Source organism: Thermochaetoides thermophila, assembly GCF_000221225.1.
Source record: "Thermochaetoides thermophila DSM 1495 unplaced genomic scaffold scf7180000011814, whole genome shotgun sequence".
NCBI classification, from domain to species: domain Eukaryota; kingdom Fungi; phylum Ascomycota; class Sordariomycetes; order Sordariales; family Chaetomiaceae; genus Thermochaetoides; species Thermochaetoides thermophila.
In genome coordinates, this window is record NW_006383030.1 from 1,280,038 (window position 1) to 1,303,628 (window position 23,591).

The 23,591-nt window shown below is 53.3% G+C and overlaps 4 protein-coding genes and 1 pseudogene across 5 annotated transcripts; 2 read left to right on the top strand and 3 right to left on the bottom strand.

Annotated features, from left to right (window-relative positions):
* Positions 1-45: 45 nt before the first annotated feature.
* Positions 46-3,421, top strand: CTHT_0013800 (replication factor C subunit-like protein; the record flags this gene model as incomplete). Its single annotated transcript, XM_006691832.1, has 4 exons — positions 46-145; positions 201-243; positions 380-3,022; positions 3,082-3,421. 4 exons carry the CDS (start codon positions 46-48, stop codon positions 3,419-3,421), a joined length of 3,126 nt encoding a protein of 1,041 aa, XP_006691895.1.
* A 602-nt stretch (positions 3,422-4,023) lies between these two features.
* Positions 4,024-7,559, bottom strand: CTHT_0013810 (uncharacterized protein; the record flags this gene model as incomplete). Its single annotated transcript, XM_006691833.1, has 5 exons — positions 4,024-4,723; positions 4,780-4,859; positions 4,927-5,873; positions 6,107-6,694; positions 6,755-7,559. The coding sequence occupies 5 exons, from the start codon at positions 7,557-7,559 to the stop codon at positions 4,024-4,026; spliced, it is 3,120 nt and encodes a 1,039-aa protein (XP_006691896.1).
* A 3,186-nt stretch (positions 7,560-10,745) lies between these two features.
* Positions 10,746-12,281, top strand: CTHT_0013820 (pyruvate dehydrogenase kinase-like protein; the record flags this gene model as incomplete). The annotated part of the gene is made up of 3 exons (XM_006691834.1): positions 10,746-11,108; positions 11,177-12,144; positions 12,218-12,281. The coding sequence occupies 3 exons, from the start codon at positions 10,746-10,748 to the stop codon at positions 12,279-12,281; spliced, it is 1,395 nt and encodes a 464-aa protein (XP_006691897.1).
* A 1,451-nt stretch (positions 12,282-13,732) lies between these two features.
* CTHT_0013830 lies at positions 13,733-16,051 on the bottom strand (annotated as a pseudogene; the record flags this gene model as incomplete). Its single annotated transcript has 6 exons — positions 13,733-14,021; positions 14,255-14,627; positions 14,678-15,004; positions 15,078-15,106; positions 15,451-15,592; positions 15,661-16,051. Coding segments are annotated over 6 exons (1,551 nt in total).
* Positions 16,052-20,196: 4,145 nt separating this feature from the next.
* Positions 20,197-22,242, bottom strand: CTHT_0013840 (uncharacterized protein; the record flags this gene model as incomplete). Its single annotated transcript, XM_006691835.1, has 4 exons — positions 20,197-20,277; positions 20,353-21,630; positions 21,688-21,879; positions 21,946-22,242. 4 exons carry the CDS (start codon positions 22,240-22,242, stop codon positions 20,197-20,199), a joined length of 1,848 nt encoding a protein of 615 aa, XP_006691898.1.
* Positions 22,243-23,591: the final 1,349 nt, after the last annotated feature.

Here is a 23,591-nt window from a genome sequence, read left to right on the forward strand (position 1 = left end):
ATTGACTCTAATTGAAACCCCCTTGCTCTCCCCATCAACATCATCATGCCCGACATCCGGTCCTTCTTCGCCCCCAAGGGGTCTGCTCCTCCCAAGCCTGCCAAACCAGCCGCAAAGAAGGAAGAGGAAAAGAAGGCGAGAGCCAGTATGTCATACATATTAGGTTCTTCATTGTAGCCAACATTTCTGACAATTATTAGAAGGACGGAAGGTGATTGAGGACAGCGATGATGACATAGAGGAGTAAGTCTGAGCTTTGATTGTGCTCGGGCCTCACTAACAGCTTCAGGATCCCAAAGCCGACGAGAACTTCACCGCGAAAGAAGGCAGCGTGAGTAAGCCCTTGAGGGAACATATCAACTTTCACTAACTTGAACAGCCCCCCTGTGGATATCAAGGGCGTTGAGACCACTGCTGCCAAGTACTTCTCGTCGTCCAAGGCAAAGTCCGAACCCACATCAGCCCAAGGGACGCCAAAGAAATCCAAAGCTCCCCCGGCCGCTGGAAGTGAAGTGCGCTTGAGCCCCAGAACCAAGACCACAAAAGTTTCTCCCGAACCAAAACCTACAAAAAATGGCACCAAAAAACCGGTGACCGCATATAAGAAACACGAGCAGTACGATGATGACGCATTCCTGGACGACGACGATGACGCTGGCGACGACATCTTTGCCGCAGCCGTCAAGAAGAGGAAGAACGACGACTACGTCGAAGACGACAGCGACGATGAGGTGCTTCCTAAGCCCAAGCGCGTGGCTTCTAAGGCCACCAAGGCGATCAAGACCGAGCTGGACGAGGATGTAAAGCAGACCCCGAACAAGGCGGCTCAGACGGTCCCTGCTCCCAGTCGGAAACGCAAGTCGCCGACCTCAGACAGCGAGTTTGACGACGATGAAGATGTCAAGCCGGCAAAGAAGGCTGCTCCTGCGAAGCCCCGCGCGCCGCGGGCCAAGAAAGAGGACGAACCCGAGGCCGATGACATCAAAGCCATTCTGGACAACGTGCCCTTGGTCCAGGCACCGGATGCCCCGCCCAAGGATGAGAGCCAGAAGTTCGACTGGAGGAAGAAGTTTGCTGGCGGCGGCAACGCCGGCCCTCCTCCCAACCCCGGCGCTATTGAGATCCCCGAGGGAGCGGAAAACTGCCTGCTGGGCAAGACGTTCGTGTTCACCGGCATGCTCAAGACCATCAGCCGCGAGGATGCTCAGGCTCTCGTCAAGCGATATGGTGGCAAGGTGACCACGGCGCCCAGCAGCAAGACCGATTTCGTCGTCCTCGGCGACGATGCCGGACCGAGCAAGCTTCGCAAGATCAAGGAGCACAACCTCAAGACTATCAATGAAGAAGGCTTATTCTATCTGATCAAGACCTTACCCGCACATGGCGGCACCGGCAAGGGAGCCGAGAAGGCCAAGCAGAAGCAGGAAAAGGAGGAGCAGAAGGCTCGCGAGGAAGCTCTGCGGATGGAGCAGGAAGAGAAGGCCCGGCAGGAAGAGGCCGAGAAGGAGGCTCAAAAGGCTGCCGCCGCCCGTGGCGTTGCTCCTCCTCCTGCTGCCCCGGCGCCGGTCCTGTCCCAGCTCTGGACGACTAAGTATGCGCCCACGCAGCTGAACCAGATCTGCGGCAATAAGCAGAACGTGGAGAAGATCCAGAGCTGGCTGCGAAACTGGCCCAAGGCGCGCAAGTGGAATTTCCAGAAGCGCGGTGCCGACGGTATGGGCGGCTACCGTGCCATTATCATCTCGGGTCCTCCTGGTATCGGCAAGACGACAGCCGCCCATCTGGCGGCTAAGCTGGAAGGTTATGATGTCATTGAGAGCAATGCCAGTGACACCCGGAACAAGAAGCTCGTTGAGGAGGGTGTCACCGACATTCTCAACAATACTTCGCTGCTTGGTTATTTTGCCGGCGACGGCAAGAAGGTCGATGCAACCAAGAAGAGAATCGTGCTGATCATGGACGAAGTCGACGGCATGTCAGCCGGTGACCGCGGCGGTGTCGGCGCGCTGGCCAAGCTCTGTCGCAAGACAGAAGTTCCCATGATCCTGATATGCAATGACCGGCGGCTGCCCAAGATGAAACCGTTCGACCACGTCGCATTCGACATCAAGTTCCAGCGGCCGACGGTCGACCAAATCCGGTCGCGCATGATGACCATCTGCCATCGCGAAGGCCTCAAGATGTCACCGCCTGTGCTGAACGCCCTTATCGAGGGCAGCGGCAAGGACATCCGGCAGATCATCAACATGCTCGCCACGGCCAAGCTGGACCAAACCACCATGGACTTCGACCAAACCAAAGCCATGACCAAAGCCTGGGAGAAGCACGTCATCCTCAAGCCCTGGGACATCTGCCAAAAGCTCATCGCAGGCGGCATGTTCAGCCCCGCAAGCAACGCCACGCTCAACGACAAGATCGAGCTCTACTTCAACGACCACGAGTTCAGCTTCCTCATGATCCAAGAGAACTATCTCCGCTCCCGCCCCGCCGCCCTAAACGGCCGCAACTTTGCCAACCCCCGCGAAGAAAACCTCAAGTACCTCGAACTAGTCGACCTCGCCGCCGAATCCATCAGCGACGGCGACCTCGTCGACTGCATGATCCACGGCCCGCAGCAGCACTGGAGCTTGATGCCCACGCACGCCGTGTTCAGTACCGTGCGGCCTGCAAGCTTTATCGCGGGTTCGTTGGGCGGTCAGACGACGTTTACCACGTGGCTGGGCAACAACAGCAAGTATGGCAAGCTGTCGCGGTTTGTGCGAGAGATACACTCGCATATGCGGCTGCGGAGTTCGGGTGATCATAATGAGATTAGGCAGGAGTACATGCCGGTGCTGTGGCAGCGGTTGGTGAAAAGGTTGGAGGTTGAGGGACGGGAGGCCGTGGACGAGGTCATTGAGCTGATGGATAGCTATTACCTGACGAGGGACGATTTTGACTCCATTAAGGAGTTGGCGGTTGGGCCGTGTGCCGAGGAGTACGTTAACATTGAGACGCAGACCAAGGCGACGTTTACGAGAGTGTAAGTCCTTCCCCCTCTCCCCATTCTATCTCACATGATACCTGACTGATACACTGCAGGTACAACGCCAACCCCCACCCTATCCCCTTCATGAAAGCGTCCAGCGTCACCGCGCCCAAGAAACTCAGCCGTGACATCCCCGACCTGGAGGAGGCCATCGAAGAAGAGGACGAGAATGATGTCCTTGAGCCGGCTGAGGCCGAGGCTGCTGACGAAGAGGAGGAGCTCGACCTCAATAAGGATAAGTACATTAAAATGCCGAAGGCGAAGAAGCCTGCTGGGAAGAAAGCATCGAAGGCTGCTAAGGCCGCTACTGATGATGAGGATGATGGGGAGGATGATGCGCCTAAGAAGGGGAAAGGGAAGGGGAAGGGGAGCGGACGGTCGAAGAAGGCTTGATTAGCGCCACAAGGGGAGAGGGAACTTTTTTTTGGAGGGAATGTTTTGTAACTGTATCGATTTTACGTAGTGTTTTTGGATGGGTTGGAGGACAGGAATTGGTATGCATAATCTTTCGTAGACGAGATGAAGACAGGCGGGTCTTGGCTTTGAAATTGTCTTGTGCTGTGCCTTCGTGGTCTTGAGCTCAAAGACGAAGTTGCATGCTGGACTAAGTGCGTAACGATGTTTGAACTGGAATTTTCGTCTCCCTCAGCTACGAATACGTCTGACCACCTCATAGCATTCCAGTCTGACAGCTAACCATACTTATCATCTAATTGAAGTACAAAAAGCACTAGATGCTCCAATTGCTCTCCCTCTTTACCTAAACACATTCCTGCCTACCTGGTATATACCCCATAAAATAAAACATACGACCTGCGTCCCAAACTATAAAGGTATATATAACCCCCCAATACAAACCCGCCCCAAAAATAACCCAATACACTCCCATTTCATCCCATTGATACCCACGTAAACCTCTACCCAAACTAACAATATTCTTCTCCCGTTACTCCCACAGAATCCCAGACCCAGGTAACTCATGGTATATCCATCTTTTAATTCCGTTTACCCCCTCCCGGCCGGATTCTCGTCCTTGCCCGCGAGAAAGGGCTTCGCATCATTGGACCATTAGTCCCTCCTAACACGCTGCTAACGGGAGTAATATCCCTCTTTCTTCTGGGCTCAGGGACAGTCTGCGGCCCGCCTGACGACCCATAACCTTGGCCGTGACCCATGGGTGTAGGCGAAGAAGAGGGCACGGTTGACAGCAGGAAGTTCTTACCTCCCGCTCCCTTACCCATACCCATATCCATCGGCATATGCAGCCTAAAATCAACCGGTACGTCCCTCTCCTTTACATGTTCCCTTTCATGGTGTTCCCTCCCCCTCCTCGGAAGAGAAGCCGTCTCTCCCACACTCCCCCACCAGCTCCCCCAGTCCTCTTCCCCAAACTTCTCATCCCTTTCCCTCTCATCATCACCAACCCACCCCTCCCTCATCAACTTCCTTCTTCTCTCGCGACGCTCTCTTTGTCGGGAGAGCATCCTCTCTCTCACACCACGCCATTCACGTTTCCAGTTGTCTATGGCTTGGAGCAGCTCGCGGTCGATACCCACACACGGGGGTTGGGAATACACAGAAGGGGAAGAGGAGGTCAAATGGCGTTCCAGTTCCGTGCGGACAACGGTCTCCACTGCGCGGAGGGAAAGACGTAGATGGCGGAGGTCGGATTCGTTTAGGAGGAGGTCTTCTTCTCTTTTGAGGGGGTTAGTATCCCTGGATTGTGGGTGTTTGAAGGAAAGGGTACGTACAGATCATCGATTTCTTTCTCTAAATCCAGTATCCGTTCAGCAGCGGCTTTGGCGCGTGAGGCAATTATTGCTTGGAGGTGCTGCGATTGTCAGAATCCCATCTCACATCATCACTCATACCTCTTAGCCAAGGATATGGATACATACCTCAGACTCCTCCTTCCTCTTCTTGATCGCCTCTACAGCCTTTTCAACCTCCTTCTGCAGCCTCTGCGCCTCAGCAACCACGCGATTGGCCAGGGCAGCGTGAGTGGCTGCAGCCCGCTTGGCTTCCTCGAGTTCCTCGCGGGGGACCATATCTACCACGGTTTGGGTCGATGCTGAGCGGGTTTCGGGCTTCGGCGAGGGCTGTCGATGAAGAGACTGTGTCTGTAGAGGAGGGGATGATGACACCTCCATCTCCTCGTGCTTGAAAGACCAGGCTTGCTGGCCCACTATCCCGAGTTTTTCCTCATCCATTTGCTGCAGCACCTCCTGCTTCCCCTCTTCTTGCTGCTGCTCTTGCTGGCCATTACCCTCCTCCACGTCCTCATCCCTCCAAACCGTCACCTCATTATCCCCCTCCTCGACGGTCTCCCCTCTCGCTGCCCGCTCCTTCTCCAACAATACACTCTCCTCCACTTCAGCAACCTCCTCGGCCATCGCCACAAGCTCCTCCATCTCATCAACTTTGAGATGCAGCGCCTCCAGCACCTCAGCCTCCATCTGCGGATCGGTGCCTAGCCGGCACGTAGAAAGGTGCTGTACTAGCGCGCAAAGCCGTTCCATTAGCTCAACGCGGCTGTCGTGGGGGTAACCGGCCGCTCCTGTTCCTTCCTCATACTCGTGTTTTGGGTCGTGATTGTGATCAAAATCGACTTTGTGCGAAGGGATGTTTTCTTTGTTCTCCTCCTCATCGTCGTCTTCTTCATCGGGGTTGAAAGTGGGTGATTGTTCGGGTTCGGAAGCTAGGTCTCGTTTCAATTCTGGTGAGGGCTCTGAGGCGGGGAAGTGTGCAGGAGGTAGTGGGGATGGTTGTTGGCGAGCAAGAGAAGGAGGTCTTTTACTTGATGAGGTGGCAGATCGTTTGCTGAACGACGCAACCGACAGCTTAGCTGGTGACATTGAAGGTAAGGTGGGCAGTTTTTGCGGAGATCCGACAACAGTCGACTTCACTGGCGACGAGGAGTATATCAGTTGATCGTCGACCAGACGCGCACCCTCCTCACCATCTCCTAAGTCACTCAAGTGTCTCCTCTCGATTGGACTCCCCGTCCGCTCAACCCACTTCCCTTTCTCCTCTCTCCGTCCCAACATCACCGGCGGCGGGGAAGACCCAATTTCATACTCCCTCCTGTCCCCTCCCCTCCCTCCTCCTCCTCCTCCTCCTGTTCCTCCTTTTCTTCTTCCACTCCATCTACACCTTCTACCCCCGTACCGGCACCCTCACCAGCACCCTCACCCTCAGGTTCAGATTCAGGTTCCCGTCCCTCTTCCCACTCAACCTCCCCCCAACTCCCCTCCCTCGTCTCAACCCCTGCACCATCATCCACAGTCCCCTCCCTCGTGCCAATCCCCGTCCAGCTCCCCGCACATGTCCCCACCGTGCCACCATCATCTTCCCCCGCGCCATACCAGTACTCTCCTGCCTCCTTAAGCCCTCTAGCGCTATAATCATCATTCAGATCGATCTGCCATCCTTTCTCCTCTTTCAGACGTTCAATCAAAGACATAGCCAGGCTCTTAGAGGGGGACGGTTCCATTTGGGTACTTCTAACCTCTCCCTCTTCCTCGGTATCAGTAACAGGGTGCCGGTGGTCGGATAAGTGGTCTTCGTTCGGATCCGGTAACACTTCCTCGTCCTCTGCTTCCTCGCCTGCCCCTTCATCGTCAGTCTCCTCCCCTGACGACTCCGACGAGAAAACTACCGTCGTACCTAACAGATTAGACAACCGTAATGCTTCTTCCATGCTAGCGCTCATGGATTGCTTCGTACCCATCCCTGCCCCCCCGCGAACGTTCCCTCCAGGCATGGGAGATGGGCTACTAGGCGGCCCCATTACCTCCCTCCTCCTCTGGTAGCTGGTACTTCCTGGTCTAACCGTCTCTTCTTCTTCTGTCTCTTCCCCCTCAGTAACCCCGATGACAGGCGTCCCAATTTGTGAGTGTCCCCGTACAACGCTCTTCATCTTTGCTGGCTTAACAGTAGGCATAGCCACCGGCCCTGCTAAAGAAATGGGCGTCATACCCGCCACATTGATGCCAACCCCGATGCCCAAGCCCAGGCCAGGCATGCCAATGCCTGTGCCTAGGCCTAGGCCGGTGTGGATAGCAGGGGTTGTGGCTGACCCTGCAATCACAGTTGCTGATGCTCCCTGCACGGGCTTGCTGCCATTATTTTTGCGGCTATTGGAGGTACTTGGGGAGGATGTGGGAGGGGGGGTTTGGACTGCAGGGTTGGGAGTTGGTTGTTGAGGGGGCATGGGGGATCTCTGTAGTTGACCCTGTGGCTGCTGTTGAGATTGCTCGGGTATTTGATTGGTGAGAGAAGTAGTGCCATCCCCTTTATCCTGAGAACTCTGCTTCGAGTGCTGCGGTGAGGTAGGGTGCGACGACTGTGTGGCGACTCCTGGGGCCGCGGTGTTAGAGGGTCGCGGCGTATGACCGTGAGGGTTTTGACTGCCGTAAGGAGGAAAAGAGTAGTCTTCTGGGATGAAAGATGAGAGTGTGGAGATGGAGGGTGAGGGGATGCGCTCCCAGCTGTTGGGGAGGGAGTTGTCGTCGTCGTCTGGTTCCAGCATTGTGATTGTGTTGCACGAAATGAACCGATGCGAATCGCTGTGACGAGTTAAGCGAGATGAATGAGTTTCAAAGACTCAGTTCAGTAATTCGTATGTGAGTGCTGTTGTAATGAGCGATGCGAAGAGTGTTGATGACAATGAAAACGATGATGATGATAATGACGTCGATAAGCCCAGCAGGCAGGCGGTGAAAACAATCGCCCACTCTCAACTCAAATGCAGGTTCACTGCGCAGAGCTGCAATGCGACGACGAACTCCTTGCGCCAACGCCAACGCACACGCACTGCAATGCATCGGCCCTGTCCTGGGCCTGCGATAACCTCTTCTTTGTTTACCTTTTTCCCATTAGGGCTGCAGCCCGTTGATGTTAATGTTATAAAAGACCGGTTTATTCTCTTATTTTGGGAATTTAGCATAAGGAAAGGAAATGGAGCCGTTGAAGGCGCCTGGGTGCGGGCGGAAGGCCGATCGATACGGGTGCGCTTGTCTTGTGTCGTACACATACGCAGTTTGTTGCGCTGTCATTGCTAGGACGCCAAGACTAATGTGTCCCCACTTTTTTGTTGTCCGGGTGAGAGCAGACCTCCTCTCCCTCAATCTTGGGCCCACCATTCCAGGCAGCCCCAGGCAGCCCCAGGCAGCCCCAGACATCCAGGGTCCGGCTTCACAACGGCCCGGCGTCTGCCGTTGCGCTTGCCTGATTTGCTCACCTCGGTAAGTACTGCCAAGTCTATGGTGAGTTCGGTGAAAAGAGCCAATCAGAGGAAGACAGTTTCAGAGATGCCAGAAGGAGCGGCATCCGAGCTTTTTCCGCTTTCCGCCTGTCCGACGGTGCAGAAGACGTGCAGCTCAGAGCCGGTTCGAGCCGATGGGCAGCCTCTTGGGGTGCTGGCTGAGCGGTGATGGAGGAAGCTCTCAGCTGTCGGTTCGGCATTTGAAATTGAGATTTCCATGAGCTCATCGTCATTGGAAGTCTGGAACTGCACTAGTCGCACTGTGTTCTACCTACGTGGTGTTGCTACGCTGCACTGCAGGTCGAGATGAATCTTGATCCTCGAGAGACGAGAAAAGGTGCGGTGGCAAAGAGATGGCATGGCGAAGATTCGAGGGCGTTTGTGAAATTGTCGAGATCGATCCTCGATTTCTATCGTTTTCTATCTTGCTTACATGTGACGTCAAGCTTCATCAGGTTGGGATCCAGACCGAGACTGTTATCCACGATCTCACTGTCTGCTTTTGAGCCTTCGAAGGATACTATACGCAGGAAGTTGGCCCTTGTCTCTGAAACTGAGAAAGACAAAGAGGGAGAACAGAAAACATATCAACAAGCAGTATTCGGCATCAAGACAACCAACAGCTTCCAGCCGCCGTTGTGGCTGCTGGCCTGCTTCTACTTGTAGGCAGCACAGTGCGACAACTCGGCAAGACCCGGGTACGGTACGCAGCAGCTGGAACAACGACTGGAGCAACTCGTCTCGCGAGGTCTCGACAGCCCACAATCTGCATTCCAGGATAACTGCACCGGGACCAACGGCCAGATAAATGGTGGCAGTCGATAGATTGCAGATTCTGGGAGGGCACATGGCCGGCCAAAAAAAAAAAGAAAAAAGCCCGCCTGTCTTGTGATGGTCGGTTAACAGTGGAGACAAAGGTGTCGAAATCGAGTGGGTGGAAGACCAGGAAGTTGACATTCCATGAGCTCAGCACGCAGACAGATGAGGGAGCATACAAACTTCACCACCTCTCCGTCGCGATTGAGAGTACACAGCAGCAAAGCATTGAAGCAGTTCATGGATGTCAGCAACAGCAGCCAGCCGTTCAACGGCCCTCGGGAGAGACAAGCCCCGTGCGTGGGGTACAGGCGCCACAGCTGGCTGTTACTGGACTCTGACTGGCCGTAAGACCACACATCAGGACCTGTAGGATGGAGAAGCACGCGCTGAATATGCATCTAGCATGCACATGGATGCACCGGGAATGCACTTTTCGAGGGTGCGAAGCGGGGTAAGCCGTTTTGGAGTTTGGGCGATCGCCAACTGCTCAGGTGAGAGCCAGCGGGTGACAGCGGGCAACACCTGGGGAGTCACCTGCGGATGGGACCTGGCCTCCTCCAGCAGAGTCGACAGAGGGTCATGGAGATGCTGTCCTGACGTGGATTGAGAGAGGGCTTGAAAGCTGGATCTCAAAAAGAAATGTTACGGCAGGTCCCGGGAAAATTAAAAAAAAAAGGGAGAGTCGGCCACCAAAAAGCATCCGATAGCACAACCGACCCGCGGCGAGGCCTGCCTGTGACCTGATACTAGGTACTTTGTGCTACTGTCAGTACCTGGTCGTTGTACCACAGTACCTTCCACGCTGCCCACCGAGTCAAGGCGGGGGATGAATCAAACCATGATGTCTGTGTAGAAAGAGTATCACAGCAGTGGCGTCTGTAAAAGCTGGATCTAAGTTCGAATATTCGCTCTGTTATAGCAGCTGCATCCGGACTGCCGTCATCGAGATCGAGGAAGAAACGGACGGATCTCCAAGAGTTCTGGACCAGGTGGAAGTGCGTCATCGCGTTGAGTCCTCTTTTGGCTTTTCTCCTTGCCTCGGCTTTGGGCCAGTGCCACAGAGTCCCGTCGTCAGTGAAGGGGCCCCTTGACAGTCCACTGCACGAACGCTGACTGGCTTGCGAAACGTTCGAGCAGCAGCGAGCAGCGTCGAATGTGACTCGATCAGGCTTCTCCAGCTGCTAGGGCCATTCCTGCCCCACCTCCGCTCTCCACAATCGAAATCGCTGACTCCACACAGCCGAGCGGCAAGACGCCAGAGCCGGCCACAGCCCGCAGAACCCGCAGAACCCGCAGTCTGGGAACAGGCACGGCAACGAGACGAGAGCGAGTCACAAGACAGACAGTAGCAAGCAGGGGACTGTCGGGAGCCGGGCTAAAAGAAAAACATCCGCCGAGCATCCATCCGTCGAGGCTGGTCTGCATCAATCCCGCCCTCTGCCGGGCTGTCACCCGTAACCCTTGACTAACCCTCAACCTTCTCTCAACCGTCAACTTCACCCGACACACTTCCATCCTCGCCAACGTCAACGCCAACACCGAACGCCCCGACACACGAATGCTGATGCTGCACGCCATACGATTTCCATATCCCCATCGCAGTCCCCAATTGGCGCACCAAGAGCCGCCAACATGTCGTGGAAGAGGTCGGAGCGCTTGATGGAAAAGATCCGTCACTATGCCAGCTTTCCGGCGACCGGCGTCAGTCTGCGCCAGATGGTCCAGTTCGGCGAGCGCCCGTCGACTGGTAGGGTTCCTACTTCATCTTCATCATCATCATCATCATCATCTCTATTCAATATCTTCCGCACACAGTCTCGGCATGCTGACGCTGCCACCTGCCCAGGCACCCTCTTTCGCGCCTCCATGTTCCTGGCCGAGGAGCTGCCCATCCGTCTGGCTCATCGCGTCCAAGAGCTCGAGGCCTTGCCGGATGGCTTGAGCGAGATGCCATCCGTTAAGAAGGTCGCCGATTGGTATGCACAGTCTTTTGAGGTATGCCATTCCTCCCTCTCCAAAAGTGCAACTTGTCCTGGCTCAATGACTCACACCCACACCCTCAGGAACTCACCTCCATGCCGCGTCCAGAACTCTCGCGCGAAGTCCGCGAGCGCCTGATGCGCCCAGCCAAAGTCTCCGGCAAGAACACGTGGCTGGATGAGCCGACGCCGAACCCGAGTATCGAGGAGGGCCAGTACGTGTGGAACGGCAACGGCAAGATGCGGCCGCTGACCACCCGCCGTTACTACGCCATGGTCGATGACAACGGCGACTGGCCGCCTGAGCTGCAGATTTACAACCAAAAGTTTGCCCAGACCCTGCACCGCATCAAGCGCCGCCACGACGGCGTCGTCACCACCATGGCCCAGGGCATCCTCGAGTGGAAGCGCAAGCGGCAAAGGCATCTGATCGACAATAACATCCAGGCGTTTTTGGACCGTTTCTATATGTCGCGTATTGGCATCCGTATGCTCATCGGCCAGCATATCGCCCTGACAGACCAGTCACACTACCGCGACCCCAGCTACGTCGGTATCATCTGCACCAAGACCTACGTTAAAGACTTGGCTCAAGAGGCGATCGAGAATGCGCGGTTTGTCTGCGAAGACCACTACGGCCTCTTCGAAGCCCCCAAGATCCAGCTAATCTGTGACCCCAACCTGCACTTCATGTATGTGCCTGGCCACCTGTCGCACATGCTGTTCGAGACCCTCAAGAACTCTTTGCGCGCGGTCGTCGAGACGCATGGGCAAGATAAGCAGGAGTTCCCTGTGACAAAGGTGATTGTCGCCGAGGGCAAGGAGGATATCACGATCAAGATCTCGGATGAGGGTGGCGGCATTCCGAGGTCTGCGATCCCCCTTGTCTGGACGTACATGTACACCACCGTCAACCGGCCGCCGAGCCTGGATCCGGACTTTAACAAGAGCGATTTCAAGGCGCCGATGGCTGGGTTTGGGTATGGTTTGCCGATTTCGAGGCTGTATGCGAGGTACTTTGGAGGGGATTTGAAGTTGATTAGCATGGAGGGGTATGCCTTCCCCCTTTCCCCCCCTTTCCTTTCCCTTTTTTGTGACTCTGACTAACTTACTTTTTGTCTCCAGCTACGGCACAGATGTCTACCTCCACCTCAACCGCCTCTCCTCCTCCTCTGAACCTTTGCAATAGCAATCAGCCGTCATGAGCGATCCCCCTTCCAAGTCCAAAGGAGGATCAACAGAAAATGGGGGCTCGCGAGGATTGACGCTGCCAATGCGCTACCTCCTCATGCGCAAGCGCTTGAAAGATTTGCCTCAGCTGGATCCGACTAGCCCGGCCGCAAAGACGGTGCTGGAAGTGTCGGAACGAAGGCAGGTGGGGGATGCTGAGGCGCTGCTTTCGCAACCGAAGGGGAGTGTGGAGACAGGGACAGAGGATCCAGCCAAGTGGAAGACAACGGCGGCGGAGAGAATGAGGGTTTATGAGTTCGGGGGTAGTGCGAGATAGGAGGGCATGCCCTTACTCTGGGGATTGGTTTTGTACTGGGACCACGACCACACACATATATGGTTATCGCTCGACTCTCAACCAACGAACGTAAACACACATACGCGCACACACACACACACACACACACACACACACACACACACCCATATATATATATATATATATAGACACACGCATCGAACGGAATTACAACATACGTACACACAAAACCGGAACAAAATGCGCACGGCAATATAACATACACATGCATAACATAGTGGGGACGACGGGCTTTTGGCACATCATCATCTCTACTTTTATGGAACAGAATAATGTATGGATTGTCGGATGGGATGAACGAGGGATGAAAAGACAGTCAGATGGATGGCAGGCTTAGGGGTTTTGATATATGTACGGTGAGAAGATGGAGGATCAACCGAGTAGAAAACAGCCAAGAAGTGAAGTAGAAGCGACTACCGGGAGGCAGCTTGATTGTTTCCGTTTGTGTTTTTCAGCATTCTCTTTATGGATACATACACACACACACACACACATATATATATATATTCTCTCTCTCTCTCTCTCTCTCTCTCTCTCTCTCTTAAAGAACTCCTGATCTTGCACGCATTGGTGGTGTCATTCGTTGTTGTGGCGGCTGGTGGGGTGTACATACATACAGTACAAGGTTCATGAGAAACACAAAACACAACAGAATGTGGGTAGGAAAGGGAAATGGAAAAGAGTTGAATTCGGTGTATGAAAATCTGGCATTGGTATGGCATGGTGGTTGGAAGAAACTGATCATCATGATAGTCTTGCATCTGCGGTGATACACAGGTCCACTTCCCAATGCCCAAATTTTTCAGTCTCATAAACCCGTTGCCCATGGAGAACAACACTGAGAACCAGAATGTTACAAACTGCTTAAGCAACTCAGATAGTCCAAACCATTAATAATAAAACAAGATGCGATCTATAATCCTAAAATCCAACAAGCAACTCCCCCAGCGCCTCCCCCCAACTCTTTCTTCTGCCCTTCCTCCTCTCCCTATCCTCCCTGTCCCGATCCCTATCCCTCTCACGATCACGATAATTACTTCTATCACTGTGGTGGTTATGCACCACAGGCGTAGTCCTCCTCCTCTTTGGCACTAGCTCCGGCTCCCCTTTGAATGAAGAGGGACGGGACTGTGTTCGGGTCCGACGGTCTTTTTCTCTTTTTTCGCGGGAGCAGGATCGGGAGCAGGATCGAGAGCAAGAGCAGGATCGGGAGCAAGAGCTTGAGCGGCGACGAGATCTCTCTCGTTCCCGGGCTCGGGCACTTTCTTGTTCTCGGTCTCTTCTCTCACGCTCTCGATCTCGTTCCCTTTCGCGCTCGAGGCGATCTCGCTCTCTGCGTTCATTTTCACGATCTCGATCCCGGTTGACTCGCGTGCTGCTCTCATAGATCGTCACCTTCCTCTCCTGATCCTTGTAGTACCTCTCCCTCTCCCTCTCCTGTTCACTTCCCCAAGATCGAGATCGAGGATGTGACATGGACCGATCAGCACCAGCCCGGTAGTGTGACGACGAGGCGTATCTCCCGTCTTTCTCCTTGGCTGGATCTCCGCTTCCAGCAGGACAACTCATGGTCCCAGCCACAGAATGCCGCTTTTGCGCAAGGGGAGCAGTACCATTTGGTGAAGCTGGTTTTCGTGGAGATTGTCTGAGGATAGGCTTTGGGCCTGTTCCTTGGGGAGGTCCAGCGGAGCACCGGTCCCGTTCGGAAGTTGATGGCACTGTTCGTGGGGAGGATGCCATAGGGCTGGGGGGTGATGTTGATGGATGAAGACGTTGTCGTGCGACATCCTGGGAAAGGGGATCTCGTCTTGCGGAGCCGTTGCTTTGGTACGTCGAACGGTCTCGCGATGCTGATGACGCAGCACTGCTGCTGTTTGTTGAAGGAGTCACACTCGCGCTGCCCCTCCTTTCCCTTTCCTGTGAGCGGGATCGGGACCTCGACCTCTCCCTCTTCCCCCTGGCCAACCTCGTACCCCTCACTCTCTCCTGAGAGGGCGCCCTTAGTCCTAAATCCTGAATTATCCTCTCAAACGCACAGTTCCACAGTTCACGAACCCTTTCATCACCCATAGAAGGCAGCAAGCGTCTTGGCACAGACTTCGGGATTCGTTCCTTCCTTTTGTCAAGCGCGTTCTCAACCATGATTGGCAGGGACGACACGATTTTGTTGAGACGGAGAAATTCGTCTTCAGGATAAGCTTGCATGGCGATTGTGAGAAACCGCACAAAGCCAGCAAGCGTTAGGCCCGGTATCGAAGGACGAGATGCGGGCCGGGAAGGGTCTGCGGCCAGAAAGTATTCGACTTGCAGATAGGAATAGAAGTCGGCGAGGGGAAAGTTTGAAGATGGTGAACGGAAGATTTCTAACGGACAATTAGTCAACTACTTAAGGTTGGGGATCGAGGGATGAGTCAAAGCGTTGAGGGAAGGACCTACCAAGGTAGGGAAAGAGCTCAGTGTCAAGTCTGCAGTGTGAGTAGAAAGCGGCCATCTTGTCTGGGGTTATGATGACCGTTCTCTGGGACATAAATTCATTCATCTGTCGAAGAGCAGTAAGTAAAGCGCTCGTTTACTTTGACTATTATCGCCAGGATTCACTGGGGCAATTGCTTACAATATATTGCCCAATTCCCGAAGCGACCTGCTCCCACCGCTTAGTAGGCCGATCATTTTGGTCAAAAAGCACGCCCCAAAAAAGCTCTATGGAGCTAGGACTGACGTCTCCCTGTCTGTAGGCACCACTTGGAGGTTGAGAATTGCTCCACTGTATAGCTGGATGGCTTTTTGGGGAGACATTCCCCGGACTGACGGGCTGGGGAAGAGAATAGCTGCGGTTTGGCTGCCCCGGAGGGTGAGGATGGGACGGTTGGAAGCGAGCAGCTGAGGGGCTTGGGGCTGATGGGCTTGAAGGATGGTGTTGTGGGTTGGCTCTGGGGTCCGCGGGTGTTGCTCTGGGGGTTGGGAGTCCTGTCTCTGTGAGTCTTCTGAGGAAGCGAAGGTTGAGCGAATGGAAGCATACCATTCTGCATGGCCACCGTACGGGGACTTCTTATACCATTAACCTGTGTCGGTTCCTGAGGAGGGATCCCCCCCTTCATCATCACAGGTTGGGGCTCCCTCACAGCGCCGTTCGCTCTTCTTCCCTCATGATCTGGCTCTCCTTCAGAGGGGGTCTCCTCCATATCCGCGACATCCTCTTCCTCATCGGATTCATCACAGACGGTTGGTCGTGGGGGAGAGGGAGGGTTGCAGATTACTGGTACTGGTCTTGCTTGAGCGCCATGGGGAACAGTAGGCAGGCGGAAATGATGAGGGGAAGGCCCCTGGACAGCGACGCCAGGGGGAGGAGGGGGAGGGGGAGGAGGAGCCGCTTCCTGCCAGGACCAGGTTTGTTGTGGGAGGGCAGACATCATGAGAGGTAAGTTCGAACAGTTGGGAACAGATATAGGAAACAAAAAGAAAGCAAAGATGCTGACAGTGCCGTTCAGACGACCGGGAGACAGAAAGACCCATACAGCTGCAGAAAGCCGTGGTTGATATACCCGACCCCAAGATCCGTAGGAGCCTCATTGTACCATCATGCATGCACGCGACGCAGCAGCAGCAGTGACAACAACAACAACACAATAGGTATCTATCCCAGAGCGGGCAATTGCCGTTAGCATCACCAACCACATGGTCCCGGCCGCCTTGCATGACGACATTCCTCCTCTCCATCCATGGTACTCTTGAGCCTGATGATAGAAAACCCCCCTAATTCATCCGTCGGGCATCAATCTCCCTTACAATGACGCCATCCCTTATTTTTTTCCCCTTTCAGAACGCCGGTTAACTCCCTGATAGATAACCGGGCATGGATGCCGGAAGACCAAGCAGTCCCCCGTCCTTCACATCCCCCATCAGCCGCCGGCACGGCTTGTCTCCAAACCAATCCTTTCTCAAATTCCCAGGCGCCACGGTCCAGTCACGCCCCGTTCACCGAGCACCAAACCGGGCTGGAAGCCGAACACAGCACAGAGATCACACATGTCATAATTGGGCCCCGGGCACCCGGAATCTGGCTGATGCACAACACGCTGCTGTTGTGTGACTGGGGCACAAGCTGCCTTGGTGAAGGCGCCCGGCGTGAGTTGGAGACCTTTGTGTGGCACAGATGTGATGCAAGACGTTGACAGAAGGACCGGATCCGGTATGTCTCAAGTCCATGGTGGGAGGGGTATGTATGTCCCCTTCCAAGGATGGAGTTGGAGCTGGGGGGGACTAAAACAGTCACAGGGAGTCAGAATGCTATTTGCGTGCGTTAGGAGGAGGCTCTGTGTGTTACAGCAGTTAACTGAACAATCAGGAGGCATGGAAGCAGGGCAACACACAGCCATTGCAGCCAGCCGGCTCAACAGTGGCCTGCTGACGCCCGGTTTCCGTCGTCCTCTGCCAAATCGCGATGCAAGGAGATTACCTATCATTCACACCATCTTCTTGTAAGCTAAAAACTTAGCTGTACTCTCTCGCTTCGGACATTACCAAGACCTCTCCTGATCAAGACTTTCTGTGAGAGAGTTACACCTGTGACTTGTGCATCCTACACCAATCACCTTGACAGGACGGCTGACGGCATGCGTTGAATGTTCTCCCGGTCGGAGAATCGGAGAATCGGCTGCCCGCAGGCTGGACACGTCTTAACGGCGATGGATACCGGCAGGGAAATGTCAGTCTGAGGTTGGGCCGCTACAGAGGCGGAGGATACGTCGGTATTTGAGACACTGGCTTCCTTGCCGAGCGCCACCGCCCGGTAAGTACGGATGAGGTAGGGAGTGCGGCAGGCGGCAGCCAACAGCCGGGGCCCCGCATAGGCTGGGGCACAGAAGGGATGCAGACAATTCAGTCCTGACTTACTGACGTGTGGCGGACAGCCGAATCAGATGGTCGGTAGCCGAGGGAACACCGACCTTGACCCTAGAGAACTCAAAAAGGAGAAGCGTAGCGGAACTCGGAAGAAAACCAACAAACGGAAAGCCTTTACACGGCGATAGGCCCACAGTTCTCACTCTCTTCTTTCTAACAGGCTAGATCCAAAGCCAAACACCTCAACATCTGAGTCGCCCAGCGATTCGGCTTCGAGAATTCAGAGGCTCATTACAAGTCATTCCGGGGAAACAGGAGGTTCGGATAATGTACCCAGCCAATCCTGTTAAGGCATTGCTCATCCAGTTGGCATCAACGGAAGCGTCCCTCACTGAAACATGAACAAGTGGCTAGGCCGGTGAGAAGCTAATATGTTGACGAGCGCCGCAGAGATACATACCCGAGACATCCGACTTAAAGAGAGCAACTGTTAACTTGCCAACTGGTCTTTGGCGGGATGAAAGCCTCGTTTGGAGGGTTGGGGGTTTGCCCTGAGTGGGAAGCCATGTGCCTCAACTCGTGACTAACCGTCAGGGAGATAGAAGGCAGTTGTGTTGTAGAGGTAGGTAGATTACCCCCACGTGGACTACCCTTCATCAATGCATTGCTGAGCTAAGTATAGCCATAGGACATTCCTATCTGGCCTTCGCCTTCACCGACAGACCTACCGAGCTACCTTGGGTTAAGCTCCACGTCCCAGTTCTCTATGCTGCATGTAGCTTATCACACACCACTCCTTCTTAACCTCTGCGCAAGAAATGACTTTGACTAATTCATGTCGTGTAAGTAGGGCAACCCTTTCCCGTGCAGGCTTAGGAGGATATCAACCAAGTACACAACGACCTAACAAAGCTTCACAGATAAGGCACCACCCACAGAAACCAGGAGAAGGCGACGCCGGTGAAACCCACAAGAGAACATACACCGAGAATAGATTGGGAAACCAAACCTCTTGCTTATACGACTTTCTTGGGTCGGATAGGACGAAGTTATGGACGGGTAGGTGATAACGCCCCTGGAAGGATACATTTCTTCGATGGGGTCCACGAAGTTGATGGGCAGGGACATACAAGTACATGCATGTCTCATTCCAGACAGAAAGCTTCTAAACCATTTTGTTTTTGCCCGCAAGCCATGTCTCAGGTTATGGAGGGTTGGTAACACTACGATATCCCAATAGGAACAGACTTCCTTTAGTGAGGAGTAAGATGAGGGCGATGGGCGAACAAGGAAGATGCAGGTTACTGAAGCTCAAGCTCACATGCCTATCCTCCCAAACCCCATCTCGAACCTGTCATTGACTTGTGTTCCGTCTATGTTGAGCTAGCTCTACATTGACTCCCGCCTTTGCTCCTCACTTTCCTCAGTGATGCCGGGCAATAAGCCAAGGAACTGCATACATCAGCCCTAAGCCTTACATTTTCTTCCTCGACTGCAACCCCACCCGCACTCATTGCCTACCTGGACTGCTATTATCTAAGATAAACTCAACGCCCTTGAGCCTAAATCGTTGTTGGGCATTGATTGACGCCTGCCTACAAAGCAGGTATCACTCACTCATGGTGGCAGACAGCATAAAAGCACCGGACTTAAAAGCAGGGCGAACGAACGCATGTCAGTACTTTGGCAGAACAGCAGGAAAGTATGTGATAACCGATCAATTCCCAGGTAGGTAAGTACGTACGTTTGAGCCCGTTGATCCCAAGTAGATTAGTAGACAAGTACGCTACGTAGCAAAACAAGTGAAGCGACCCAAACGTCGAAAGTAAAGCGATCCTTTCCATCCCTTTTCCCTAATCACCAACACCCTTCCACCAAAAAAAAAGCTCCTCCCTCGTAAGTCGGTTCTAAGTTCATGTTTCCCTTATCCCATTCCATCACAGAGTAGAAACCTATGTCCATGTCCATCCTATCTGATCCGCAAATCCATCTATGATCAATTGATCGATTGTTGCGAGCTGGTGGTAAGTAAGCGACCTGTGTCGACTGTGTCGAGGGACAGGTGTTGAGAGAAGGTAAGGTCACACACAGGAGATCAAATGATTGATCGATGTGCTGATCGTGGAGATCCATCGAAAGCAAGGTAATTAAAGCAAGCAAGTAAAAGTAGTAAAGTGAACAATAAGTAAAGAGGAGAGAAAAACTGCTCCCAAATAAGCCTGCCAATCATTCTGTCTTCTCTGCTACAAGAATCCATGGCCAGCTGCATGATTTTCTGCATCATGTCGATGCAACTCGAGCACCTCTACCCTTTGTTTTTGATATTCTTTCACTGACACACAACCTGTATTTTTTGTTGTTGTTTTGGTATTTTTTTTTTCATCAAAGTTACCGACAGAGACCCCGTTTTCTCGGGAGACTCGATGTGTCTATCTGCTGCTGGCTAGCAAAGGGAATTTGGAAGAAGGAGGGAAAGCAAGCGGGATAGATGTTTAAGGTATGGGGGCAAAGGGAAGCGAAAAGAGGTTGTAGTTGACACAAATTTTTGATACCCAGAAGGAGAAAGAGAAAAGAAAACATAACAGGATATCTCTATGAGGGTTAACCTCGATGCATGTGAGTTTGGAAATACCAACCGATGACTTTCAATCAAAGTAAAACACTCTGAAAACATGGTTAAGACCCGCATCTTTGTGCGCAGGTAACTTTGAATTCACTGCCTGGCCATCGAACCAGGATCGCGGTAGCTGGCAAAGAAGGGTAGGATGTGAGCCGTCTTGCGGGTGCCGGCGGGCTGTTGAGAGGTTGGGTTAGCACACACATCAAACTTAGAAGGAATGGAAAAGAATGGAGAAGTTGTGAGACTTACATCCTTTTCCCACCTGTTGTTTCTCCTGCTGCCAGAGCTGCCGTTGGAGTTGCAAAAGTAGTTGTTGCTGGAGTGGGCGTTAGAGTTGCCATTAGACTGGCGGTTGGAGTTGTGCCATTTTTCCCCCTGCTGGAACGAGTTTTGGCCAATATTGCTGTTGTTACGATGATGATTACCAAACCGGTTGTTGTTGTTGCTGCTGTTGGCACGATGGCCATTGTTATTATCAGGATGGTTGCCATTGCCATCATGGCGGTTACTATCGCCATTGTTGCCCGAACGGTTGCCCTTACTAGTATGTTTGCCGTTGTTCCCATGGTTTTTGTTGACATGGCCATTGTTGTTGTACTGACGGCCGGGGGCAAAGTAGTGGTTATGACGGAAGTGACGAGTCTCAACACCCCGGTTCATGTTCCGGTTGTAGGGGGTCTTGGTCCCGGTAGTGCCAGTGACTACATTGGTGGCAGAGTTGTCGGAGTTCTGAGTGGTATGGGACTTACCAGATGGCCGTGTGTTGGTCTCCTCAGGCCGCTCTGCAGCCTGGTCCGCAATCAAGGCAGGAACATTCTGGTTGCTGGACTCGTCACGACGGTGGGAGTTGTTCCGACGATGAGAGTTGCCACGGCGGCTATTGTAGTTGTGGTTTTCGCCATAAACATTGTTGTTATTAGAAGCGCTGTTGCTTGTGTTGTTGTTAGTGGGGGCGTTATTGGGTGCGTCCCAGGAGTCAGCGGCATTATTAGGCATATCCAAAGAGCCGGCAGCATTGTGAGGGGTATCCCAAGAGTCGACGGCATTGTTAGGAGCATCCCAAGAATCAGCGACGTTGTAGTAATCCTCGTCCCAACCGCCGTCTTTGTCGTTCAGGGTGGAATCCGGGGCGGGGAGAGACTCCCAATCATCATCGTTCACTTCATTGACGCCGATCTGGGTGCCATTAGGGCCATTGGCGAAGCCAGCAAAACAGGGATTGACGCGATAGCAGATCTCGGTACGTTTGGTCACAGTCGTAACTTGAAAAAACTCGCTGGGAAGAAGCCAATGCGGTGGGGTGTACGGCTCCTCAGCGACGTTACGCAGGTGCTCCGGGATGAACTGATCTAAGTCGACCTTGAAGGATGCCAGATTAAACTCCGCTTCGGCCTCGCCATTGGCAGGGGAGCAAAGGCTGGAAAGGTCAGTGCCTGAGCTGGAAGAAGACGCGCCAAGAGAGTTGGAATTGTCGGTCTCCTCCCAAGAAGCATCCTGCAAGCTGTTCTCAGAGCGACGGAAGTATTTCTGAAAGCCTGTCAGCGATTTCTGTTGAGAAAACTACGCCGTGGCTGGAGAACTTACCGGGTGCGAGAATGGAAGCTTTGGAAGAGTAGGGACAACGTCCTCGTCCTCAAACTCGTAGACTTCATTACTACCAAGGATGAATCTGTTGCGGTAGTAAAATTGTTCCTCGGTCATGCGCTCATCATGGTCGGCAACTACAGCGGCGGCCTCAAGGGGGATCTGAGTATCAGAACGGCAGCCCTTGCAAATCTAACCGACACAGGTAGAGTCAGCACAAGATCTTGAAAAAGTCAGAGGGCTGAAGTCGTAACTTACCGGCTGGCCGCTCCTAAAGGTTGACTTGCTGAAAGCATCAGGGGGTAGCACACGTTGGCAGATGTCGCACTCGACGCCATCCTTCGGACGGATATTGCCGTTGCCGTCAACCATGTCGACGTGCTCAGGGCAGCAAATCTGAGCATTGCAAGGAGTGGCCCGGCCCGCATTTTTGAGATTGTGATACTTTTGACGCTGGGAGTGGGAAAGCTCGGTCAGGTACACCCAGTGGTTGCCACCAACGCAACGAACAACCTTGGATTCTGCAGCCTTGCCGATGAAGCCGGTGCGAGCCATTTTACTGAGTGAAGCTTGAGCTGTGTTAGTCACCAGCGATGATGGAGAGTGTGTTTGTGAGTTGACTGAGGAGGGGATACCCGTGAGTCAAGTCAACTGTAAGTGTGAGAGGGCAAAGTACAAACAGGGCAGGGAAGGGCAACTTGGCAAGAAATGTAAAAGAAGGAAGATTGAAAAAAGATTGGAAGTGGTTTACAGAGGTAGAGGGATCGGAGGGATGAAACGGGTCTGGTAAGTCAAAAAAGATAGGGGCAAAATCCAGGGGAGAATGGGATGGCAGAGGGCACGACCTACCTATGAAGTGATGGAAGAGATCGGTTTTTTTTTTTGGGAGTGAAGAATTGGTAATTGAGATGATTCAGCCCTGACGAAGCTGGAAAAGACCCCGTCGACGTGATTGACGATACTACCAGGTGCCTTAGACAGCGATGCTGGAAGACCAGAAAGATGGACGTTGATGGATAGAAAATGTAAAGTGAGGTAGGCAAGAGTTGACTGCGAGGTGGCAACGATGGCTCGGGAAAGCCCTGAGAATCGATAACTGCCTCAGAAATCCAATGCTGGAACCGGGGTAGATATTTGGTGTGAAAAGAGTGTAAGGTTGCGAGGTGTAAGTGGTTTGAAATGGTTTGTGAGATGGTTGAAGGCGATGCTTTGCCAGAAATGCGGTGCGGGGTGCAATCGGATGTGCGATGCGAAGTCTGTATGCTAGAAAATCCTGAATAGATGGCCAATGCGATGTCAACTGGCAAGCTATTCCCATAGCCAATGCGTGCGCGAGGGGCCATCCAGATCTTCGTTGAATAGCTGCAGTTATTGCGCAGCTCGCGACAATAGCAAGAGGCTCTCCGACGGAAGGCAGGAGTCAGGTAGAATCAACAGAGCCAGCCTTTGCCTGTGAAAGGGTTGGCCGTGACGCGGCCAGTCACATCACTTGCAGCCCCAACAATGATAAGCACTCAATCCCGGCCTCTGGAACACATCTTCAGGCATAATGTTCCAATTTTTCCACATACTTGACTGCAGAACCCATGCAGCCCTTGGTATAATCCATTAGTATATTCCATTCTAATCGTCAAGGTGCAGCGGCGTGGATGTGGATGTCGGACTCTTACTATTCTCTGCGAGCGCTGATGGAGCCACAGAGTGGCCGCCCGCTCGCGAAATTCTGAGGCCTCACATTGTAAAAAGTAAATTTACATGGCTTCTTTTTGCAGCATGATGAAGTGTACTGTTGGCGTTGAAATGAGCATAGCTTTTACTTCTCCTTGATCGTTTCTGATGTGGTGCAAGAGTAGTTGATTTGATATATGTCTCTCATCTCATCTCATCTCATCTCATCTCATCTC